Source organism: Rhea americana, unplaced genomic scaffold, assembly GCF_003343005.1.
Source record: "Rhea americana isolate MKP2758 unplaced genomic scaffold, rheAme1 scaffold_15, whole genome shotgun sequence".
NCBI lineage: Eukaryota > Metazoa > Chordata > Aves > Rheiformes > Rheidae > Rhea > Rhea americana.
Window position 1 is genome coordinate 3,583,842 of NW_028185594.1, and position 22,945 is coordinate 3,606,786.

Sequence of the window (22,945 nt, forward strand, 5' to 3'; positions counted from 1 at the left end):
TAACTGTTTTACAAAGGTTTAGTCAAAACTAAAATATTGCCTAACTCAGGACCATCTGTCTTGTGTTCTTGTCCATCTCTGCGTTCTCAGACTCTAGCATCACTTGCTTACAYGTATTCACACTCTTAACTGTTTTCTTTCTCGTTCTGTGCTGAAGGGTGTTCTAAATGCTCATAATATTATGCATATACAGCATTAGGTGGCTGTATATTAGGAAGCCCTGACTTTAAGCACACTGTGATCCATCATTCAGTAAATACAATTACATTGCCCTATCTTTCATCTCCTCTCTAATGAATCCATGCTAATTGATTAATCAGTGCTGTTGCTTYGCTGCGATATTCCCATACGAGGAAAAGTAGTAACATAACTAGCAATTACTACCATATGCCATATACTGAGGAAAACATAATGTAATGTATCCTAAGTGGCAATGCCCGATCAGGAGGAGCTGCGCAAGGCCTTGGCCAGGCCCCGTGGTCCAAGCCACAAAGCACCTTTCTGGCTGTGGGGGAAGGCAGAGCAAGAATTGCGACTCCAGGTAGTCCGTGGGTGCTGGGATGATCCATCTGGTACCAGTGTAGGGAGTATCAGGCTATAACCTATTAGTGGTGTACTGTAAGAAGGCATGTTGTAGAAAACGTGGGCAACATGATCAGCTCCATTTTATTTCCAAATTTCATCTATTTATCTTATTGATGAACTACTGTCTTCACTTTAAATATGTTAAGGAAAGTGACTTCTAGAGCAAGATAAAGGTGTTCTACACTACATGTTACTGACATTACTTTTTAATTTCCAAACTGATGAGTGCAGATTTGTCATCTTGGACAAAGCTTAACTGTGACCTTCTTAGGCTGTAAACATTACTTATGTGTGCTGATGGAAGAGAAGCTTTCTYTTCCTTGCTGTTACAAAATCAACTGAAGCATGCATTTGTGTTGACCAGCCTACTTTGTGCCAGATATCTCATATTCTCAATTCAGAAAGGAAGTTAGGAGCAAAATAACAAATCCTCCTTACCTGTGTCCCTTTTTTAATCTTAACCTGGTTTATTTTTTGAGATTTTGAAAGCAAAGTTATCCAATCCCACTGTCATTTGTGGTAGAGATGGACTTCGGTTCGCTGCTGTTTGAACTGCCTTCCTTTCCCCTCATTTTGTTTCTCTGAATATCATAATTAGCAATGGAAAGAGACCCTCTCCCACATATCCACAGTTCCCATCTGGACTGAAAAAGACAGCTGAATTCAATAATGAGTTTATTGCAAGGCATAAAGATGTTGTGCTGAAGTGTCATTTATACCTTTAGCTTGTATATCATACACATTCTTTAACAGCCTTTCAGATAATACTGACCGCATACTGATGTTAAAACAAAGTTTTAATTTGGTGTTGCAAATAGATTTGTAAAGCTTTTTCTTTGTATTATCTATTTATTTATTTATTTATTTTAATATTCATAATTAGTTTTATGTGGTATGAATAAAATCTGAATTATATTTTGGGTGGAAATGGTGACATGCAATGACATGTAAGATTGCCAAGATAAGATTTAGATGGTCACTGAGTAAAGTTGTGTAGAAATAATCCTGTTGTACAATGCTTTCAGAGATTTTCATTTCCTTTTTGAACGGAATACAGCCAGTTTCTCTTTGAACAAGTGAACACGAAGCAAAAATACAGATTTGTATCTTGCAAATCTCATAGAAAAAGTTCTGTCAATTTTAGATTTTGGGGGGGGCTAGWAGTAGTGAGTCAGGCTGGAGAAGATAATGCTGGTGTTTTCTCTGCCTGGGATAATTTGATGGATTTTCTGGCAGAAACATACAAATTTCATTCTTATTTTTGCAGTGTTAATTGCCCCATGGCAGCTTCCAGCTTGGAAAAGGGAGTAGTGTGTGTTTGTAGTACTAATGATAACGCAGTCTTTAAGTGATGCTTGTTGCCATGGGAATGTACTGAAATAATTTGTATAGTTACTCTACTGTCCAAAGGTTGTGCACTTTCTTTGAACGCAGACTCTTGTCACCAAGTCAGTGATACAGAAGGAATGGCAAGTTTTATCTTGGAAACACYTAGTTGTTCGCTGCCTTGCTTTCCTGATAGCACTGCTAAATGTTCCTTGTAAATAAAAAGCCATAGATTTCCAGGCAGTAAATTTAGTAACTGTCCTTTACATCTAGTTAAAACACTAAACCATAAATATAAGTATTAACATTTGAACGTTACACTTGGAGGATCTTAGGGTACGTGGCACAAGTGTCCTCGTGCTTCTGTCAGCCAGAATCTTTTAAACGCTCACGGCATGGATGAGCCCAAGGTAGTAATCTTGCTGAGACACAAGTAACGGCTGAGGCGCCCTGGCTTGCTAAAGCTGCTCTGCAGTTTCCAGTTAGCTAGAGTGAAGGCAGAGTGCTCATGTGTCTTCAGAAGACCAAGGAGACACGCGTGGAAACAGAGTGAGGCTGTTGAGGTCTGTAAGGCTTTCTGGGTTCTTACCTTGGGTCCTCTGTTTTGCTGGGTCTTGATGTACTTAGTACAGTATTTGAGTACCGAATTTTGAATTGAGGTACCTAATTTTGCTGCTACTTTTCTTTTTAATACACTTTCCATCAGAAAAAATATACATTGAGCTTAGCTCTTTGTACAAGAGCTGGTAAGCTAATTTCAACCTGGTATTGGACAGACTGTCTTTTAGTAGTAGAAAGCAGAGGTTCATTTCCTAAGAATCTGTACACCCTCTGGAATCCAGATGTTGTTTTCATAATGCAAACCCCTACAGAAGCCTTCAATAGCGTGCAGACATGTGAATGTCTACTTGCGCAAGAGCAGGGAATTAAAATCAGCATGATTAAATGAGAGAGGACTAATAAATGTATCACTTGCTTTAAAGGTGTGATTGGTCACATGATTGGCCAGTTGCTCCATCCTCCCAGGAGTTGATTCAATACTGCCAACCCATAAAAGTTACAAGCATCTACTCTATTACTTATATTTTCAATAGAATTTTCTCTCCTGAAAAAATTCCTTTTACTTGAAGAATTGGCTCTCTGCCAGTAGGGGCGCTAAATCCAAATATTTATCAGTGCACTAGCAATGTTTTCAAAAGCAGCTTTATCCAACTGCTTTGGAAAAGACATTGATCACACCTCGCCCTGGAAATTCTTAACACGTTGGGCTTAAGCCCAATGTTTTGGGTGCAGAAAAGCTAGTTCTGGAGACTAACTGTGGCAATGTCCACTTTTCTTTTCCTGTGAGCCTTTTATGAAAGGAAGTTYATATGCTTGTGCACCAGCTGCACCTCTTCCTTCCCTTCACCCATATGAAACAACTGCTAAAAAAAAGTGTGAACTCCAATACTTATGCAGCTAGTGGAAATTTTCCTTTTGCTCAGTGTGAGGGGAATGTGATTTGAGGGCTCCGGGAGCTTTTATATACAGTTTCAAGGTACACCAAAGTTATGTGTAACAGTTTTGATCTTAAGGCTTAAAATGATCCGTGCTGCTCTTAAAGAGGGAGCTTACTCTTTGTTTGTAAGTTAAACTGGAGCATTGCTATTTCCGTGCAGTTTCAGATTTTGTGTCAGTCTGTGCAAAGATCTCTAGCAGCTCAGACCTGATCGAGTTACTGCAGTAGTGCATTGCTATAGGGTGGCTAAGATCATAGTAGATGTGTCTTTAGCCGAGTGTGTGCTCTGTCCCAGGTAACTGGACTAGTGATGTTACTCTCACTGTACACTGAGCTGAGTTAAATCCTGGAATTTGCCGTAGGTTGGGAGCGCTCACGTGGGTAATTGCCATGGACTCAGTGAAGGTGTTATTGTAGCCCCTGAGTAATGTGATGGTGCATCTGTCCTACCCTTTTGTGTAGTATCATGTTCAAAAGCATCCCTGGCAGCACCACTCTGATCTTCAGTACATAGACAAGAAGGCTCATCAGCTAGATATTTTGACTGGGTAAGACTGGACCTAAGTTGAGAGTAGGTAAAGCAGAAAGGTTTAGGGAAAACATTTTGATGGATGATATTGCCCAACTGTATTTTACTTTGCTGAATTAAAGGTTAAGCAGTCTTGTAAGTCTTGTCTTTAGGCATAAGGTGCTGACCGCTGCTCTCAGGCATAAGCAGTCATTTTGGAAATGGCCACGTGTCCATAAGATATTACTTTTCCACTTTGCCTGGTGAATAGTTAGCACATCAGTTGATCTGTGCACGTGGTATAGACACTCCAATCTGCTGCAGTGTGATGCTGCACAGAGTAGTTTGACCAGCTGGGGAAGATGGTTTAAGCCAGCTTGATTTTTTTTTTTCTTTTTTCCTCCGCACTGAAGAAGGCTAGGATGTCTATGTAACCCACTAATGCACTTCAACTGTGACGATAACCCTCGACAGAGAGGTGGTAGCAAATAATTTGTGGGAATAATTTCTTAATCTACTCCATACTGACCCCCAAGAGTGTGTCTATTTAAGCCCCTTGGCTTAAAATATCTTCTTAAGTGCCAAGAGCAGCACGCTACAACATTYAAGAAACCCACTGATAGTTGAAAGGGGAAAATGTTGCTGTTACAGTTCTTGAAACTGCCATATAATTGCCAAAAGCCATACTGTATTATGGCTTTTCTTTGTGCTGTGCTAATTAAACATGAATCCCCTTGCATATTATGTCAGAAGTATTTGAAGATGTACAGCTATTCTTATTTTGAAAAATAACCTTTAACAGTCCAGTAGAATACATTTCAATTGACAGCACTGAACGAAGCTGTATGATTCTTATTTTCATAGGTTGCCTGCCTAAAAATCATCTTTAGCAAGTGATTAATTGCATTTGTAGATACCGCACAATTGCATCAATTATCCATTTCAAATGAATTTCATTCTGAATAGTCAAGAGGATGATGTAGTTTAATCAGTAAGTGAAATGGAAATATTCTAGGCTGTTTGAAAATACTTACCACGTTTTATGGAGGCAGAACGATTTAAATCAAGCAGACCACTGGAAAAGCAAGAAATATGCAGTAACAAATACTCTAATCTTTTTTTTTTCAATTTGGTTTAGTAGCATTTTATTGGATGGCTTTGCATTGATTTTGCATTGATATTGTGGGAATGTTAGATGGTCAAGAATTTTTTAATTTAAATAAATTAATTGTGGTTATAAATACACTGGCTTAAGTATGACAGGTTGCACATCTATTGGCCCACATCTCCTTTAGACAGACTCTGTAATGCCCTCTAAGCGTGCTGAGAAAAATGCTTGATTTTCTGTTGTTGTTTGGTTTTTAAAGGATCTGTTTTGTATTTCTTTAGACTAACTTAGTAGAAAAGAAGTAGTGATATGTTAAAATAAATAAATGCAGAGGGTTTTTTGAGACATTATACATGCTTTTGCAATGCTAAACCATTCTACTTGTAAATGTATTTCAGGAAGCCTTTGGTTATGTGAAGTTGTGTGGGCAGAAAAATTGTCTGATATTAGCTTGGTAATGAAGGATTAGCTAAGCAGATGAAATGCAGATATTGACACTAAGCRCTTTTTATTTGTAGAATTTGGATGATTTTCAGCTTTGTATAACCCGCAAGAAGTTGATATTCTACAATTCATAATTTTAACCTATTCAGAACCTCTGATTTTAATCCCCATCCCCAGTTACAGCATCTTGTTTTCTGAAAGCTATCTTAAGAACACATTTCTGACCATTGGTAGATGTCTCCACTTAGATGAGATGTCTCACTAACTTAGACTAACTTAGATGTCTCACTTCTCAGGGTGTTCTTTGGCCTTGAGATATTCCAACTCTATACATTTTACTTAGTAAAGTTAACTGTTTGCTTAACGTAGGGTTTGGGGACCACAGTTTTGATTAGGCCCATTGCAGATTCAAGGCAAGTAGGGGAATTTTGGTACTGGCTTGAATTCCAGACCTTTTTAAAACTTGTGGGTTGCTGCATTCTTCTGCTTGTGATGTTGAGCTTGCAGGAGGATCGTCRTGAAGGGCACTGATTAACGTGGCTGAACAACGTTTCTTAGCTGTTTTAGAAACCTGTGGGCATACATTTGGCTTTGATGATGGAAACTTMTGTTTTGTTCCAGCAGCACAGGGGCGACATTGGGAAGCTCTTYTGCAGCACGGTGCATAAGCCCTGGGAGCCTAAGGTTGTCTCACGTTGACCTGTGCTTGGTTATATTCTTCCTGAATGGGAAAGGGCATTTATGTGCATCTCTGGAGTTGTACAGTTTGGGGCTGTTTTCCTTCTGAATGCRGTGTCAGTTGTTGCTTTTGTTGCTGTAACTGAAGGTAAACACCTTCAGTTTGTAGCACCTGCTAATTGGTTTGGGAATATTTATGCAAGTGCTGATTTTTGAAGCTAAAAATAGTGCTAAGGCTTTTGAAACTCATTCTGGCTGTCAGCAGAGCTCCCATGATCCTGCAAGTGTTGCTAAAAACGTTCAGATTTTAAATACAGTGATTAAAATTGGCTGTTGTGAGAGCACCAGATGAGAGGCTTGGGAGTAGGCGCTGGGCGGGGGGCTCCGGCCACCCCCGCGCTCTCTGGCGGAGGCCTCAGCCGCCGGAGAAGAGCGAGCTGCAGCCTGGTGCCGGAGGGCTTGCCTGGCCTCCTTTGCTTTCATGGGCTGCTCTCCACCAGGAATACAGTGCTGTATACTTGAACTGCAGGCACATAAGTCATTAAATTAAAGTTTCAGATGAAGACATTTTCCCTTGGGATGTAGCAGGCTTTGAGTAGATACCATGTGTATTGCTAAGTAGTAAATCTTATTTATTTCCTTCAAATTTATAGTTAGCATTTACCCTTTTTATACTCTAAGTCTGGACTTGAGATTTTCTGCAGTTGTTTGCACAGAGTTTCTTTCTCTAAATTTCTCATCTACTTCTGAGATTTGTCTCAGTTTAGTTCTTGTTTAATATGATTTTTTTTCTTATTTCTTGAGAAACTTCCATAAATGTGCGTCAAGAGGCTTAAAGTAGAAAGCAGCGGGGTTTTTTTTAAACCACAGAGCTTTTCTAAAAGTRATATATCTGAAATTTTGTACCATCTGCACTTGCTTCTTGCCTTCAGAATAGTGTCCGAAGCTGCCAGGGCTGGATTGAGGGGATTAATGGCTCTTTAATGGCCTGAGTATTTCTAAGGCTCAGCCCTGAGGGTTAGAAGGTACATCCTACTCCTGGGTGAATGTGCAGAATAGCTTTCACGAAGGTGGTTCTACCAGCAGCACTATTTTTAAAAGGAAAGATGATGCAAAACTGCAGYGTAACCTGAGGTTAGTTGGAAAACAGATCTGGTGTGGGCTTTGTCAGATTTGAAAATACACTTTTTTACATGTCAGGATGATGAGAAGAAAACAACATAGGGGGCTGGTGGAGCACGGGGCAGCTCAGGGGCCTGGCCGCCAGCAAAGTCGCCTGCAGGGTTATCGGTCAGAGTTGCACGCCTCCTTGGAAGCCAGAGCAGTTGCTCTGACTGCTGGAAGCCAAGCCCGTCTCTCGCTGCCTCTCTCTAGCCAGAAGCAAATGCTTGTCTCCCTGGCCAGAAGTGCCACTCCCAGGCTTTTGAGGCTGATACGTTCCAACAAGTTTTGTGTCTTTATGGTCTGCATATTTTCAAAAAAGAAGAGGAGAATTTCTCCTAATTCCTAACAAAAATAAGTCCCATGACTTCTTCCAACCTATTTGGTGTTGGGGCTAATCTACTGCCACATTGACTGCTGATTTGAGAAGTCTGTGTATGTTTGCAGAGGAGAAAATGCTTATGGTACGTACTGTGACATTCTTTGACTATTAGACATGAGCATTTATCTAATTTGAGAGCTATCCCGTAAAGAATATGAGAATTTTTCAAGCATTTGGGTTAAYGTTGTTTGCAGAAGGCTGTTACTCTGATAGGTTTCCTTTTTTCAGTTTCAGTCCTAGTTTGAAGGATATGCTTTTTGCAGCACTAGAAAATTGTTTGATTCCAATTACCCCTATGTAAATAAAATAAAAAATTACCACTCCTCTTAGATGCACATGATTTCTTGACTTTTCTTCTTACCATACTATTTACTATTTTATTTGTATTTCCCAAATAAAAACCGTAAATCTGTTTTATTAAATTGTTGCTTGAACCCAAGTCAAGTTTTGGGAGCTAGTGTGTCATTAATTCCTCTACTTCTGAAAAACTGATACTGAGTCTTTAAAATACTTCCAAGAAACTGGGAATTTTGTGTATATTGGATTGTTGCCTTCTGCTTGCGTCSTTATTTTTACACCATTRGCTTGCTACCATTCTCATAGTTGGGCSGGAGCTAACTGTGCTTCTAATGAAGTGCTGAGGTGTGAACGGCGTTAGTGCGCACCCCTTCGTAGTGAGTGCTACCTCACTGGAGCTCTGCTGTCACTTTCAGAGAGCCRGATTATAATGTCAGTGTTATAATTCACATCTCCTTGATCAGGCTTGTATATCTGGCTGTGTGTTTACTAGTTTTAGCATTTGATAATCTGTGATACGTGTGAGCACTACATGCCTTTAAATCACGTGGTGGCTGCGGCACTGAGCTCCCCTCCATGGGATTTCCCAGGTCTGTAGTTGGATAACTTCTGTTTAGGAGCTTTTACACTTGAATACCTCACTGAGTGAAAATAAATAAGCTGTAGTTGAAATGATGGGCTCCAGACCTCATCCTCTAATTCTTCATTGAAGTTTTATCTTAGGGAACAATGGAAATGGAGGATGCTCGCAAGCCTGGACCCTTAYTCTGACACCGGAATGAACATACCTTGAAACGTTCCTGACTATTTTTTAAGCTGTTTTTGAAGATCTCCACTGAAGGTCTAATATGCCTAATATCCAACTTAAATACCTAATATTCATCATAATCCTACTATCCAGATTCAATCTGTTGTAAATGAAGGCATTTCTTGCTTGTCTTACCTATACCAGAAAAGAGAGTAATAGACTCTTATGAAAAATGGCAAGCAATTACTTACCCAATTACTTMCTGATTACTTATGTTAGAGTGTAACTGTGCCCTTACCAGCATTCTGCTGTGTGACAAAACAAATTGGATTCCAATATGAAATAAGACTTTTTGATCAAAAGTGGTCTCTTGTGATTTCAAGCCAGTGAATCTGTAYCAACAGAAACATGAGATGAAATCACATTCTGATATGCGCATTTATGTCATTACTGTCAAATCTGTTTCCCAAGGAAATGCAAGTGGAGGGCGACTATGGAAGTAGCCTCACTCATGCAAGAACATCAGTAACGCAAAAACTCTGAAATAGAAATAATACAGTATATGCAGAGCTGTGTAGAGTGCAAGGGAAGCTTTAGACAGCCAAACACCACTATGGTATGAGTAGCAAGTTCAGTCCATGCATTGAGCAGCCWTATGTTGCAGCCAGTGTTTAGAGAAAAAAAACGGTCTAGTTGATCTGCAACGCAGAAAATCTGCTTGTGGCTTGGCTGTATTTTTAGCCTTCCAAAAAGGAGAGGCATTTCAGCACCAGTGTTTTCACTGGTTAGATTACAAAGGTTAGCTTTTGTGTATGRAGGGAATCATTACTAATGAAGTTTGTCTGCTTCTGGTATCTATTGGTACCAAGGCTCCATCTTTTTGTAAGATGAAGCCATCAGATAAAGATGCAGTGTCAGATTTCTGTTGCTACCTTGTAGCTTGGGGTTGGGTTCCTAATTTATGAAGYTAATATGATATATATGTGATGTAACAAGAGTTGCTCTTTGACGTGATTCTACTGTAAGAAGTGACTGGAAGAAATGGTACTTATTTCATGCGTGGTTTTTGAGCTAGTTCTTCTATTAGTGACAGAAATTAGCTTTCAGTGAGCTGTATTGCCTATGTAGTAGAAGCCAACTCTGGCTTAYGTTCCAGTTAACATGCAAAGAGATTTGTTGCCAGTATTATAGGTTCAGAAGCTCGTAGTGTGTGAACTGGTAGGGAATCCAGCTTGACATGCAGCCCATTGGTATGCTTGTAAGGCTGAAGATGGCTCCTTTTGTAAAAAATGGAACAACAACAAAAAAAAAAAAAATCCAGAAAACTGTCTTGTTGCTTATAAACTGAAAATAAATTCTGTAAATCTTTCAGGGACAAAAAATGTCAAAACTTGTAAAGTCATCTTTCTGGTAGAGCCAGCTTTGCAGATGAAACTGTGCATTAAAACTTCACATTTTACTAGAGTTCAAAAGTTCTTACTGAGAATGACATTACCTATCAAGTTGGCATTGTTCTTTGAAATTAATTTATAATTTTGTTACTGTTTGTCTTAGGACAACTTAATATGGTAAGAATGTATACTGGAAAACTGTGACACTGCAACAGAAAAAAATTAATTATTAACTTTAGGCTTTATCTAGTTAAGATCAAGCTCTGAATTAAATTCTCTTAGTGTGTTGACAGCTGAAGATTTATGTCTTCCAGCTATATTCCTGTTGCAGAGTTGGCAGAAGTGACCTCTCTGAAGAAGGTCTTTGTTACAGATTTTACTCTGTTTACATTATTGCCATGAGAGTCACAATGAAGTACAGTACATTGAAGCTAATATATCACCTGCTGACAGTGGTCTTATCTCATTGGTACCTCTTCCCCTCTTCTAGTATGGAAAAAATGCAAACATAAGAATCTAGGGGTCAGGAAAAGAAAGTTAAATAATAGTTTTCAAGAGCTTTAGCATTAACATCAGGTCCCTGTGTGCACTGTATTTTAGTCTCTAGTCAGATGGTTACATAACTTCACTTTCTGATAAATCACTGTGAAAATAAGTCTTTGCCGGAGAGTTGCTACTCAGGAGTGGAAAGAATGGAAGAAGCCATTGGGTTTTATCTGGGCCTAGGGAATCTAGGAATGGGGGTGTCTCGAGGTGGGGAGAGAAGGACTTTCAGGTGAGGTGGGCAGGCAAGGAGGCAGYGTGTGTAGCTGCTGGGCCTGGGTGAGGCTTGCAGTCTCTTCTGGCCCCTCAAATGAGAGTCTTCCCTGCCCTGCAGGCCTTTAGTGGTGCTCCACAGCCCTTCCAGTCTGCCTGCCCCTTTCCACACTAGCTGTTGGCCTGGGAAATAAGCCATCTGGAGCAGCTTTTTGAGAAGGGGAGCCCTGGCCTACAACGGCCTGCCGTGTTTGTCTAGGTTGGGCCTGTGGCTAGCTTCATCCCTCCCTTTGCCTTTTCGCCATGAACTGAGGGATCCTGAACATCCCAGCAGGCTGTATAAAGGCAGGGGGAGAAGAGAAAAAGACTGCTGATAAAACATGGTCTCAGTACTAAATCTTCTCTCCCCTATCCCTGCAACTCCCCCCAAAAGAATTGGGAATGGCCTTCAAGTGTGTTTAAGTCAGACCACCACAGGAAGCGTGGTGGGACTCTGTTAGGAGGAGAACTGTAGATGCCCTCCCATTTCTGTGAACGCTGCGCCACRTACTCTCCATGCAGAACCGGCCTCTCAGTCTCTGCTATCAGTGTTACTTGCAACTTGTTTTCCCTTTCAAGTAGTGACTCAAAAAYTTAATACAACCATTGTTTTCAATGCATAAATATATAACTAGTTTCAGCATGTGTACTTTGAAATCTCAACAGGGTGCTTCACAGCGGTCCTTTGAGGATGGGGAGATGACCCTTCCTGGAACCCCAGAACCGCTGGCGTCACAGAGGGCCCGGCTTGCTGTCAGGTAGGAGCACCTTTTGTTCTGCACTGATTCGAGCAGGCTTTATCAACATGCCAGGCAAGGCTGGCTTCTCATTGCAGCTGCACCTGTGAATCTGCATTGTGCTCATCATCATCGTGATCTCTTCCTCATCGTCCCTTTTCCCATCCTAAAAATGTACTCAATTCACATACTGAAGAATTTGTTTGCATGTGACAGTCTTCTACCCTGGTTGATGAATATGAATGATTTTGACTTGTGCTGTTTGTGGTGTACGGGTACAGGAGATGCTGCTGGTGTGTATTTTGGTCTTTCTTGCATTCTCATCAATCTTGCAAGTGTTCAGTGTCTAAGGTAGAGGATGTTCTTATTTTCTCTCTCTCAAAAAAAAAAAAAAAAAAAAACTGTTAAGCCATATGATCCTAAACCAACCCTTTTTGGTTAAATGTCACCTCTGATTTTGAAGGTAAGGTTCTTTCTTCGCCATATTCTATACTAGGTCTCAACTCAATGTGTATGCACCATGAAAGTTATAGCGAGTATTTCCACTGTTYCCCTGTGTATTGCTTCACAAGGTTGCCTAGATTGAATGCATCCTTTTCTTCTCCTCACTTACACCAGGCTGGAGATGGCTTGTGGTGTTACAGCTGAATGTGGCAGCGACTACACTGGCAGTTTGGGAATGACCTTTTATTTTGTCTAGTCCAAATTTTGAGTGAAACTTAAATAACTATATGAACTGAGTTTTGAAAAAAAAAGAAAAAAAGATTGATGGCTGCACTACTGAAACAAAAGAGAACCAGCTGCTTTCAACGAATCTAATATTCAGCTTTGGGGCTCCTTGTTCCCTGAAATAACAAGGAAAATTCTGAGTGGCTGAACTGAAACAAAACTAGCTTTGCAGTTTGTTTGTTAAACCACAGTTACAAGACAGGCTGCAGTTTAGCATCACAGAGTGGAACAGTCAGATTCTCAGTGGAGGTAATAGAGGATTTGATCTAGCAAGTTTAGAACAAAGCAATTCCATGTGGCTGCTTTTCTCCTGTCCCATTATGAACCTAGATTTCAGTCTTAATTGGYGCTTTGCATTGCCTACTTTTAGAGTAGGCAAAGGAATTTAATTCTTTGTCCGGTAGGTGGTTTGTTGCAAGACTGTAGTAGTACTGTAGTAGCATGTTGTATAACGAAAGTGAAAGGTATTATATGGGAAACTTACACATGATAGCAAATGTGTCATAATCAAATAAATTTTGCTCTCGGTTTCAGTGAAGGCAATTAATAATTTGCTATAATTCTGCAATTTATAACTATTTGTCGAAACAGTATAAAATAAAAATCATGCTGTATCATGTGTCTTAGAGTATTTATCCTCACAAACCTCTGAGAAAAAAACAGAAATGTTAATATTCCCATTTTACCTAAAGGGGGTCTAGGAAAAAGGCATGAAAATATAGGCCTGAAGTCTGTTGGGGAAGTCAGAGCAGGGACTCTTAACTTTTGTCTTTACTTGGCCTATGCCAGGATTTTGATAGCAATATCACAAAAATCACTCTCTTCCATGCAAGATGGTTAATTTCTTAGTCTTTCTTCTATGTCATCATTGCATGTCTATTTTATTTCTTCAGAGAGAATTCATCCATCTGATTGTTTGCATTTTTCTTCCATCTTAGAGCCCTCCTTATCACCTGCTTTGCATGCCATCTTCTAGTTTCTTCTCATGTGCGTGCTGAAACTGATACATATTTTTAGAATGGTATTGTCATAAAACTGAATTGGAGTGCTCTTCCAGCTCTCTCTGCACCTGATGGGTCTATAAGCTGCACACCAACTGATTAGTGTTCATCATGCAGGTATTGAACCTAGTCAGCCTAGTTGCTAATGTTTTTTTTTTCTTTCTCTTTATGGAATGTAGCTAAAGACTTCTACAGCTTATTTCACCTGAGGTAATTATTATGCATGACCAGATATATGCACTCATTTGTTCCTTTTCTGTCTCTTGATCTGTCAATTTGTTAATGGGATTAATCAAGCTCTGCTCATGCTATGCTTCTATTTATTGTTGTCTTTATGCTTTTACCCATGTGTTTTAGGTCATCTGAGTCCTCTTATGACCTATGCTGTTGTATCTCTGAGAGCATATTGTTGCTTATAAAGTTAGCCAAGTTGTTTGCACTTGGGAATCTTCAGAAGGAGCTTGTGATGTTCCTCGCTTTGATCTTTATATCCTGATTCTGGTGGTGTTAYTGGAAACTTTGGCAATGAAAGAGATCTGTGATATGTTTCAGAAGCATTGAACCTCTGAAGGGTCTTCTCTGGCATGTCATGTAACATAATTCCTTTAATAAAAGGAATAGATTGTAGCTTTCCTATGACTTTTGGTGAATTCTGCAATCTTGGGGAAGTATGGAAGGAAAAGTGATGAAGAATAGACTGCAGCCCACCCAAGTGATGACTGAGCCTCAAAGTGTTGAACAGACAGGAAACAGAGGAAAAGTTGTTGCAGGGGCCAGAACAGTGTATTCCTAACTAAATACCTTTCTGCATTGCTTGTAATTCTATTTGGAGATATAATGAGTCGTCATGATCTGGATTCGCACTGATGCATTGAAAGAACATATTGGCCAAAAAACAAAACGGAGAGAAAGGAGCAGTATTTCCTTAAATACAGAACCTCGGTAAAGTAATTCTAGTAAAATATGTGGCCTRTGCATGCTATGTTGAGCATGTTGATTTTTTTAAAAAAAAAAAATCACCTGCAAGTATTGAAATGGCTAGTATGAGGATTTTTTTTCCTCAAAATTTTGAAATATGTTCAAATATATCTATTTGTAATATATTTCAGTTTCTAGAAACTTAGTGAATTTAGGAGGAATGTAGAAAACATTATTCTGTAAAACAAAAGAAATTGGCTTCTGTGAAGCTTAGTGGAATTTCAAAAGTCAACGAATATAAATGTTAAGGTAGTGATTGTGCTTGCCTATGGTTTTTTCCTTAAAAAGAAAAAAGGATCAATTATTTTTAAAACTTCATAAAAGAATRTTTTCTCCATGAATAATTGAAAGAAAAAAAATAGTAAACTAGTCATTACAGACCATCTATCTAACTGGTATCTTAATTTTACTGAATCTGAGTAAATTATATGTCCTATAAGCTTCTTATTAATAAAAACAGTTCTTTCCACAAATGATCAAGCTAGCATCTTAAGTTCTATTTTGGTTCTTTTTGCACTGTTCTTTCTGGAAAAATGTTATTCATAGTACTAATTTGTGAGGCTCTCGTGTTGTATTTCAGAGACGGTAGGGCCATGATGGACCACCAAGTCATGATTTCTTACAGGCCATTAACTCTCATTTAAATATGTCATGTTAAGTTAAATGATGTTAATGAAGCTAATATTTCAGTCTCATTGTGAGCTCCTTCATGCTATGGAAGAAGAAGGAAAATTGCTACTGTCTCTACTGGTTTCACCAGAAAATATTTCTTCTTGTCATTTAGTCTGGTGATCTTTATGATATATAGCACTTAAGAAAAATAGTAGCTAAACTCCTTAGCTAATTATCTAGAACTCCTCATCAGAGCATCAGCCTATCTGATGTTAGTGTCCCTCATCTAGCTGCAGCCAATAATGGAAATTTCAGAGGGAAGCAGAAAAAAAGAATATCATGATTAATATTTTACAATTTTTAAACCTGGTCTGTTGAAATTAAAAGCTTCAGACTTGGCTCRTTTTTTATTTTTCACTGTTCCATTTGAAGAAAAACAGTTCATTGATTTAAACAGATAAAATAAAGTTGCACCTTAAGTAAATGAAATAAATGAGTAGTAGGAGTGTGGGTGACTTTCCAGAAGTATTCAGAAGCTAATCAGAAGGAAGCTTCTTTACCTGTTCTCTTTCACTGTAGAAGTACTGGGAAGGAAACTCTTCAGGGCCTTACCCRTAAGGCATCTGGAAGTCTTGGTTTATTGAGAGTTGACCTTTGCTGGAGAAGAGTCTTTAAGTGTTGTCTCATTGGCACTTTTATAATAGAATAAATAAAAGCAGAACTAATGACAATCCTCTTGTAATTTCTGAAGATGTGTTTTTTTTTTTTTTTTAATTTTGGATTTCCTGATAAAGGTGATGTTCAGAGTAAGTGGAGACCAAACTAATACCATCTGTGTATAAAATTCAGTATTTTTCCTTGCTTAACTTTCTGTTCTGGACTGAGATTTAAAGATTTTTAAAATTATATTAGGATTATATTAGGATGAAAACACATAACAAATTATCTACGCATAGGTAATTCGTTATGTGTTCTCATTATGCTGCATTTTGYGGTCTTCCCTGTTCTTCTTAGCAGAGTTCAGGGTCACAGTTCCGTGGTTTAACCATTGTAGATACATAATTAAGTGTAACTACAGCCTCCGGTTTTACTTTTCCTTTTTTTTTGTTAAAAAAAGAAAAACTTATGTCCTTCTGTCTTGCAGTAGTCTTGCAGCACAGTAACGTAGGTGGAACAACTTGATTTTAAAAAAGGGAGGAAAAAAAAGAGAGGACCCTGCAGCCTGTGCAATTTACCTCTAAATTTTTAGACAGTGGCTCTTACGAGAATTAAATTTTAGTAGGAAAAATCTTGATTTCAGTTACATCTTTGCTAGATAAGCGCATTTTTGTTATGAAAGGATGATTGATTCAAACCTGAAGTTGGAGGATTACAGTATTATTTCATATTAAGTATATAAACTTTATGGATAATAATTGAAAGACACATATCTCTTAGAAGACAGTGAGCAGTATCCTCAGCTCCACTCTGGCTGGAAAGCTCCTTCTCAACAGTGCGCGCTCAGTTGCTTTCCTGCTCTCCTTGCAGTGTGCTCTCCATTGCTRTTTAGTTATCTTTCAGGTTTTCTTATGGCTTTAATTGTGTTAACCCTATCTAGCACCTTCAGCTGCAGTTTCTCCTTTCTGGTTTCTATGTTATTTGGTCAGAGTTGTGAACTTCTGGTTTAAAAGGGRAATGAAAAAAAGTCCTTTCTGACCCTACTTGCTGAGCTCGCTTGGGAAGGTWGGCCCTGTTGCTTCTGGAAAGAGGGGTACAGATATTCTATCACCATCAGTAACTGTACTGTTTTAATATATGAAGTAAGTATGTGGCTATCACACTCTATTGGATAAAATTGTGTGTGCTTCCTCTTCTAAAATTTCTAGTGGTACCTGGACTTTGCRAAAAACTCTGTTCTCTCCACCAAATGTCGGTGGCCTTTGCTCATGGGTGCTTTACTCTGATGGTTTTGTAAGGCCCAGCTGGTATAGCTGAAGGTGCTTGTGAAATACAAGTGAGGAAGAGCAGTTTAATAACATTATGAGCTCCCTGCATCTGAGTGACGTTTTCTTTGCCTCTTACTTGGCTGTGGTCAATATAAATGCCACAAAGCATGTTCAGAATTGCGGCTCTACGTTTCTCTTTGCAAGGGCAACATTGACATCCTGGGCTAAGAGTTTTTCTTTTCAGATCCAGCAGCTTGCTGATATGCACCTTCTCTTAAAAATGTGTGAGGAATTCAATGATTTATTCAAAGAATGTTGCATCATCATATTGTGGCTGAACTGAAGAGTTGTGTGCAAATATTGAATAGGGCTAAAATGGTAGAGGGCAAAAGAATAAGGCATCAGAATGGTAAATATTTGATCTGTGTTTACTTGGCCAGGAGAGTCTTGTTGCAGCATGCACATGATGATGAATTTTGCCCAGTGGAAAAAAGCTTCTTCCAGGAAAGTTTGGGAAGTCCACAGTAAGGAGGATTAATTCCCAAGCAATTAACTATAGGCTCCACCTATTGCATTCCCCAAGAGAAATCCTACCAAGGTCCTCATAGCATTTAATAGTTTGGGAAGGTCAAAGCCCCTTAGAGAACAAAAGCCTGCTCCAAAACTTCAAATCATTTTAATTACAAATCATCTGCAGAGATGTCCTCTTAAACATCAGTGAAGTCAGTGGCTCAGATTAGTTTTTTGGTATTAGTAGGAAGTTTGTATAGATATTTTACCTAACAATTCTTTCCCGTTGTATATTTGATGTATATATTTGATGTGTATTCCTAGTATCATATTCAGGAGAGAGAGCTATAGTAATTGGCAGCAAGGGCATTGTCAGTCTGAAGATCAGGTTACATAATTAACTACTCTAAATATGCAGCAATCCATTTAAAAAAAATTGTGTTCTGTGTTAAAAATGAGCTTTGTGCATGTTCACTACGCCCATACCCACATGTGCTCGCACACGTATTCTCTCTCTTTGCTGTCTTTGTACTTGTCAATGTTTTTAACAACATGCATGGCAAGCCTTCCTGACAAACGTGCTAGACTGTAAAGAATCTGGCAGAAATCRATAAACATCAAGCAATAAAGAATTTACATAGTAAATGATGATAGTTTCTTCAAGTTAAAAAAATCAATAGCGCAATGTCAAATGTGGTCTTGGAGACAAGACTCAGGTAATGCTAGYAGATGTCTCTTTGCTGGGACCTCTGCGGAGGACGGCTTAGTGCAGCAGAGGGGAAGGGAGATGGGAGCRCGCATCTGGAACAGCTCAAGCACAGTGTTTCTAGTCCAGGTGATCCCTGAAGTCCAGACACATTTCACTGAAATAAAGGCTGCTTAGAAATTTCTTCATTGTGACTGCTGTGAGGACCAGTCTGTACTTCTTGCGTAGAAGTTGGGCTGCAAACACAGTGAGGACGAGACTTTCTGAGGAAGCAGCTCTGGCTGTGCCTGGAGACGGCGCGGGCGATGCTCACGGGGTGGGCAGCCGGGCGCACTCTCCCTGCCTCCCATCCCCGCTGGCAGGCTGGCCCTGAGCCGCTGGGGGCGGCCTTCACGGGACAGGCAGTGTGCTCGGAGCAGAATGGTTTTGCACTAACTTTCAGAAGAGATTTTTTTTTCTTGTTGGATGAGTTTTGGGTTTTTCTTTAATGTGTTCAGTGAGTTTTGCAGAAAGTCCTTAAGTTACCTTTTCTGATGGCAGTATCACAGCTATCAGCCAGCAGTGGGAAACCTTTCTACACTCACACCTTCTTTCTCCAGTTTTTTAACTTGATTTGTGAGCCCCAGTGTCCTAGCGCCTTAGTCTCCTGCKCCTACGGAGTTTAATAATGAGAATCATTGAATTAAGGTTCATCCAAGTGACTGTGAACTTCAAAAGACGTTCCAGGAACATTTTATAACATGAGTTGCCTCTGCAGTTCCCTTCGGATCAGGCACGCGACAGTTGAGATGCATCCACTATACCTGTAGCTAGCTTCAAAACGTAAGCCGCTTGCTGGCCGCTTGCTTGCGAGCCGCGAGCTTGCTGCTCCAGCCGTGGCTTCCCCGGTGGCGTCCGGCCCGCGGCGTRCGAGCGGGCGGCCAGCGGCGCCCTGCTGCGGGTCCCCGCTCCCCGGGCGGGTGGGGCTGCCTGCTCTGAGCGCGTGAGGCCGTCTCTCCCAAATTTTTCCGAGCCTTTAATCTTTGAGTTTCTGTACAAAAAACCCAACCCCATGTATCGTGCTTTTTAATTCTTTAGCTGTCAAGTCTTCATTGGTGTAATGTAAAAACAAAGCAAGTCCTCTGCAGTTTATTAATCCTTTTCTGAGGGGCAGTTTCTTACCTGGTGTAACTAAATCAAATTTATTTGAGAAACAAAAGTCATTCTGAGGCATAATTTTTTGACTTAAAAATACTTTTGAAAGCCTTTCTTGTAWATGTGGAGTGTACTGCTTTTCTGGGTATTTAGTGCATCTATAACTTCTAGCRTGTGTCACGGTCTTTTTAAACCTATGCACAATGTGTATGCATACTGTTTGTTTTCAAAAAGAATCATATTTTTCTTAGTGTGTAGGTTTTGTGTTAGATTTTAAAACAAACTCATGTTCTCTTTGTCTTTGAGTCTGCTYGTAGCTGTAAATACATTAATTTAAGATGACAGGTAAGCTGTCTATCATGATTGCCCTCAGAAAATTCCTCTTCTATATTGCAGTTATTTAGGAAGACAACTCTTCCCTGGAGGTACTTAACCAACCCAGGGTTATCTGGGGACAATTTTCATTTTTTTTATTAATTTATTTAAATTCTCCCTGTACAAAAGAAARCCCATTCACTAGTTTTTTGGGTTTTTTTCTTTTCTTTTTTCTGGATTTGTAGGTGTCAGCTGCTTTATTGTGTGGTACACTTTGGTTCCAAACAAGTTCAACTGTAATAAAAATAGCCTTTTAATTATAATTTTCGTCTATTATTAAAAGAACTGGAGGAAGTAGAAAATGAAATTGAAAGAAGAATTAACCTCCTTTTGGTTTTTTTTTTGAGTTTTTGGTAATTATCTTGATTAGACTGTAGCATTTCTGAACATTTTCACAAGAAAAAAGWAGTGTTAAGTAAAAGTCTGGAAGATGCACAGATATTTTGTCAGGAGTTCCCTGCTTGGGTCGGAAAGGGAGGGAAGCAGGGGAAGAATGCTTCAGCAGATAGACGTGCCCGTTTACAGTGCTCGTGCTGCCTGTATAGCAATATACTGCTCTTTCGTGCTGGGATCGATGGTGACTTGTTGTTCAGGCACTGTCCATTCCATTTTAATGGACTATAAATTCACTCCAGTGACAGCCTACTTGGAAAAATAAATTACAGAAGAACTTGAAAGAAAACTATATAAACTTGTCTTCCAAATTCGTACGATACTTAGCTAAGCGAGATAAGAATTATGGWATCCAGGCCTTGTTGCTTCTGATTATTATGCAACTGAATAAAGACTCTTTAACAAAAAAAGAATTAAAAAAAAAAAAATACAGCTTTATTAGAAGCAATGCTGACACATGTCCGAGATTCCTTCTCCCGGAGCAAGAGCTTTGGGGCGCGTGCATTTGCATGCCGAGTCTCGCGTGGCGCGGCTGCCCGATGCCGCGGCCGGGTGAGCCTCCGGCGCGCCGTGGCGATAGGTCGATAGGTGAAGCGGCCGGGGGCGTTCGCCAGGCGCTGCGGACCGGCGCAGGGCCGAGGCACGGCTTCGTGCCGCCCGAACCGCTTGCGGGTTGCTGGCGTCACAGGAAATGCCCGGCGGAGAGCCGCCGGCTCGTTGGTGGCAGCGCTGTTCCGGGTGAGGAGGGAAGGGTTTACCCAAGGTGTAGACGAGCGTAGGAAGTAGGAACTTGATCTGCTGAAGTAAGGAACTTTTTGTTTCTTGTATTTGCTTTCCCCCCTTCCCTCAGAGCTTCGAGGCCGGTCTCAGTGCCTGCCTTTTCAAACCAGCGCCCCCGGGGCGAGTGGAGGTCGCTGTGAGGCTGGCGGTGTAAAACACTCCCTGGGACCTGGAGCAGCATGGCCACCAAACGGCAAAAGCGCTGGTGTGCTGCCGAGGCGTGGAGGCATTTGGGGTGGGAGCTTCCTCGTGGAGGGAGCCCAGTCGCCCTTCTCATTTCCTGTCGTTTTGCTCGTTGATGTCAGCGAGGTTGCCTGCAGCTGAGGGCAGACAATAAATATTGAAATAAAATTTGGCTAGTTTGCTTATTTGTGTGATGTCCTTAAGGACATCAGTGATGTGTGGGCATGTATGAACATGTTTACAACTCGTCTACATGTGGAAATTGGCTGAAGGAGCTCATGTGAAGCTGAAGTTACAAAAGTTACTTTATTCTCAACAGCTGGAATAGTTAAAATGGTATTTTTAGAATGAAGTCTCTCTCAGCTTAGTAGCTGAGATACTAATGCTTATTCTGGTTAATTAAGGATTGACTTAGGAAAACATCTTTGGGGGTGTCTTTTTTCCTTATTCAAGGCACACAAATCTTAATCTACAAAATCAAAGAATTTTTTAGCTGTTTTACATTTCATCATCTTTTATATGCATTAGTCGGCTCTGAGCCTAATAGCCTTTGGCTGTGTTTCTGCTATTAGATCAAATGACAAATGTTTTTAGCATCTCATATGCTGCTTCACAGAATCTTCTGTGTGTTTCCCTGTGCTCTTTTTTAGTGAAATGACAAAAATTGTGGAGATCTCTGGAGAAGGTGGACCCCTGGGAATACATGTCGTGCCCTTTTTCTCGTCTTTGAGCGGAAGGTAAGGTGGTTTCTTTGCTGTCTAGGAGTACGTTAATGACAGGATTTCGGCTGTGATTCTGTCAAGATACCTCTTGCAAAACCATGGGGAAGAGCAAATGCTTGAAAGAAAAAGAGTGATTGAGTCTATGACACTGGCTTCCATTACCAAAGTGTTTACTCTCCAAGTTACCTACTAAGGCAATACCAACCCYTTTACAGCCTATCTGTCCCTTCAACTGCCTCTGCTTTTCTTCTCTGAACGGTGAACCAGATTTCTGTAGAATAACGTAATTGTAAAGGTGTGCRTGTTCCCTCCCGCTGGATTTCTCTTCCCAGGCCCTTTCTTAGTGGTGTATCAGATTAGTAAAGGTGTTGAGGGGGGAAGTGCTTGCCTGGTCATACCTCAATKTTTCAAGCCACCTTCCAGATTTGATTGTATAGCATTTATAAAATGTGCACTATGCCATGAACTTTTCTTTGTCACAATACAATTACTTTAATTATAAATGATTTAACATAGTCTCTTGAGATCACAAAAGCCTGTTACAGCAGCATGCTCATATTGATGTACTGTAGTTAAGTCTGTGTCAGCATTTTCATTATAATTGTTTCCCAACCTATAACTTGGATGTAAAAATTCTTTCTAGGCTGAAATTTGACATACAGAGATTCGGCCAGAGTTAATTTGATGCTGACAGTCCTGAATAAGAGATGGGGAAATTGCCAGCGCCATAAATGACATCGCGGTAGTGTAAAATGGCTGCCTGTAACATAAAGCCAATCATCATTGCAAATGTAGAAATCATCTAATCCTTAAACGTTTCTTTATTTGTCAACTTCTATGCTGGGCAGCGAATGAGAAGGATCTGATTGCCTCACAGAAGTCTGCATGTGTAAATGCCAGTGCCACCTTGGCAAGATCTGAGGTTGCAGGTAGACCCAAATTTCTGTGGAATGTTTTATTTCCAGTGGGGGGAAGGAGAAGACCACCTGCTGCCTGGCAAAATGTCATCGCTAGCCCAAGAAGAACGTTGGTCTGGGATAGGATTTGAGGAGGTCTAAGTAGCGTCCTCGGCTCTGTTGCAGCTGCCTCTCTTGCCTCAGCCATGGCACTTACCCAGTGTGAAATGTGAAATGGAGACAGCAGTCATTTATGTTGCAGGCAGGCCATAAAGGTTTTAGAAATGTGTGTAGTGCATTTTGAGAAACTTATGTGGAAGATGTGATAAAATTGCAAATATTA

The 22,945-nt window shown here is 40.1% G+C and overlaps 1 protein-coding gene across 1 annotated transcript in view; it reads left to right on the forward strand.

Moving 5' to 3' along the window:
- Positions 1-22,945, forward strand: part of PARD3B (par-3 family cell polarity regulator beta) — a gene marked incomplete at its 5' end in the record, with an annotated part of 417,421 nt that overhangs the window by 169,344 nt on the left and 225,132 nt on the right. The window contains 2 exons of the mRNA XM_085299549.1: positions 11,588-11,679; positions 21,635-21,721. Of these exons, the coding sequence (XP_085155675.1) occupies positions 11,588-11,679; positions 21,635-21,721 (179 nt within the window). The remainder of the gene's footprint in view (positions 1-11,587; positions 11,680-21,634; positions 21,722-22,945) is intronic.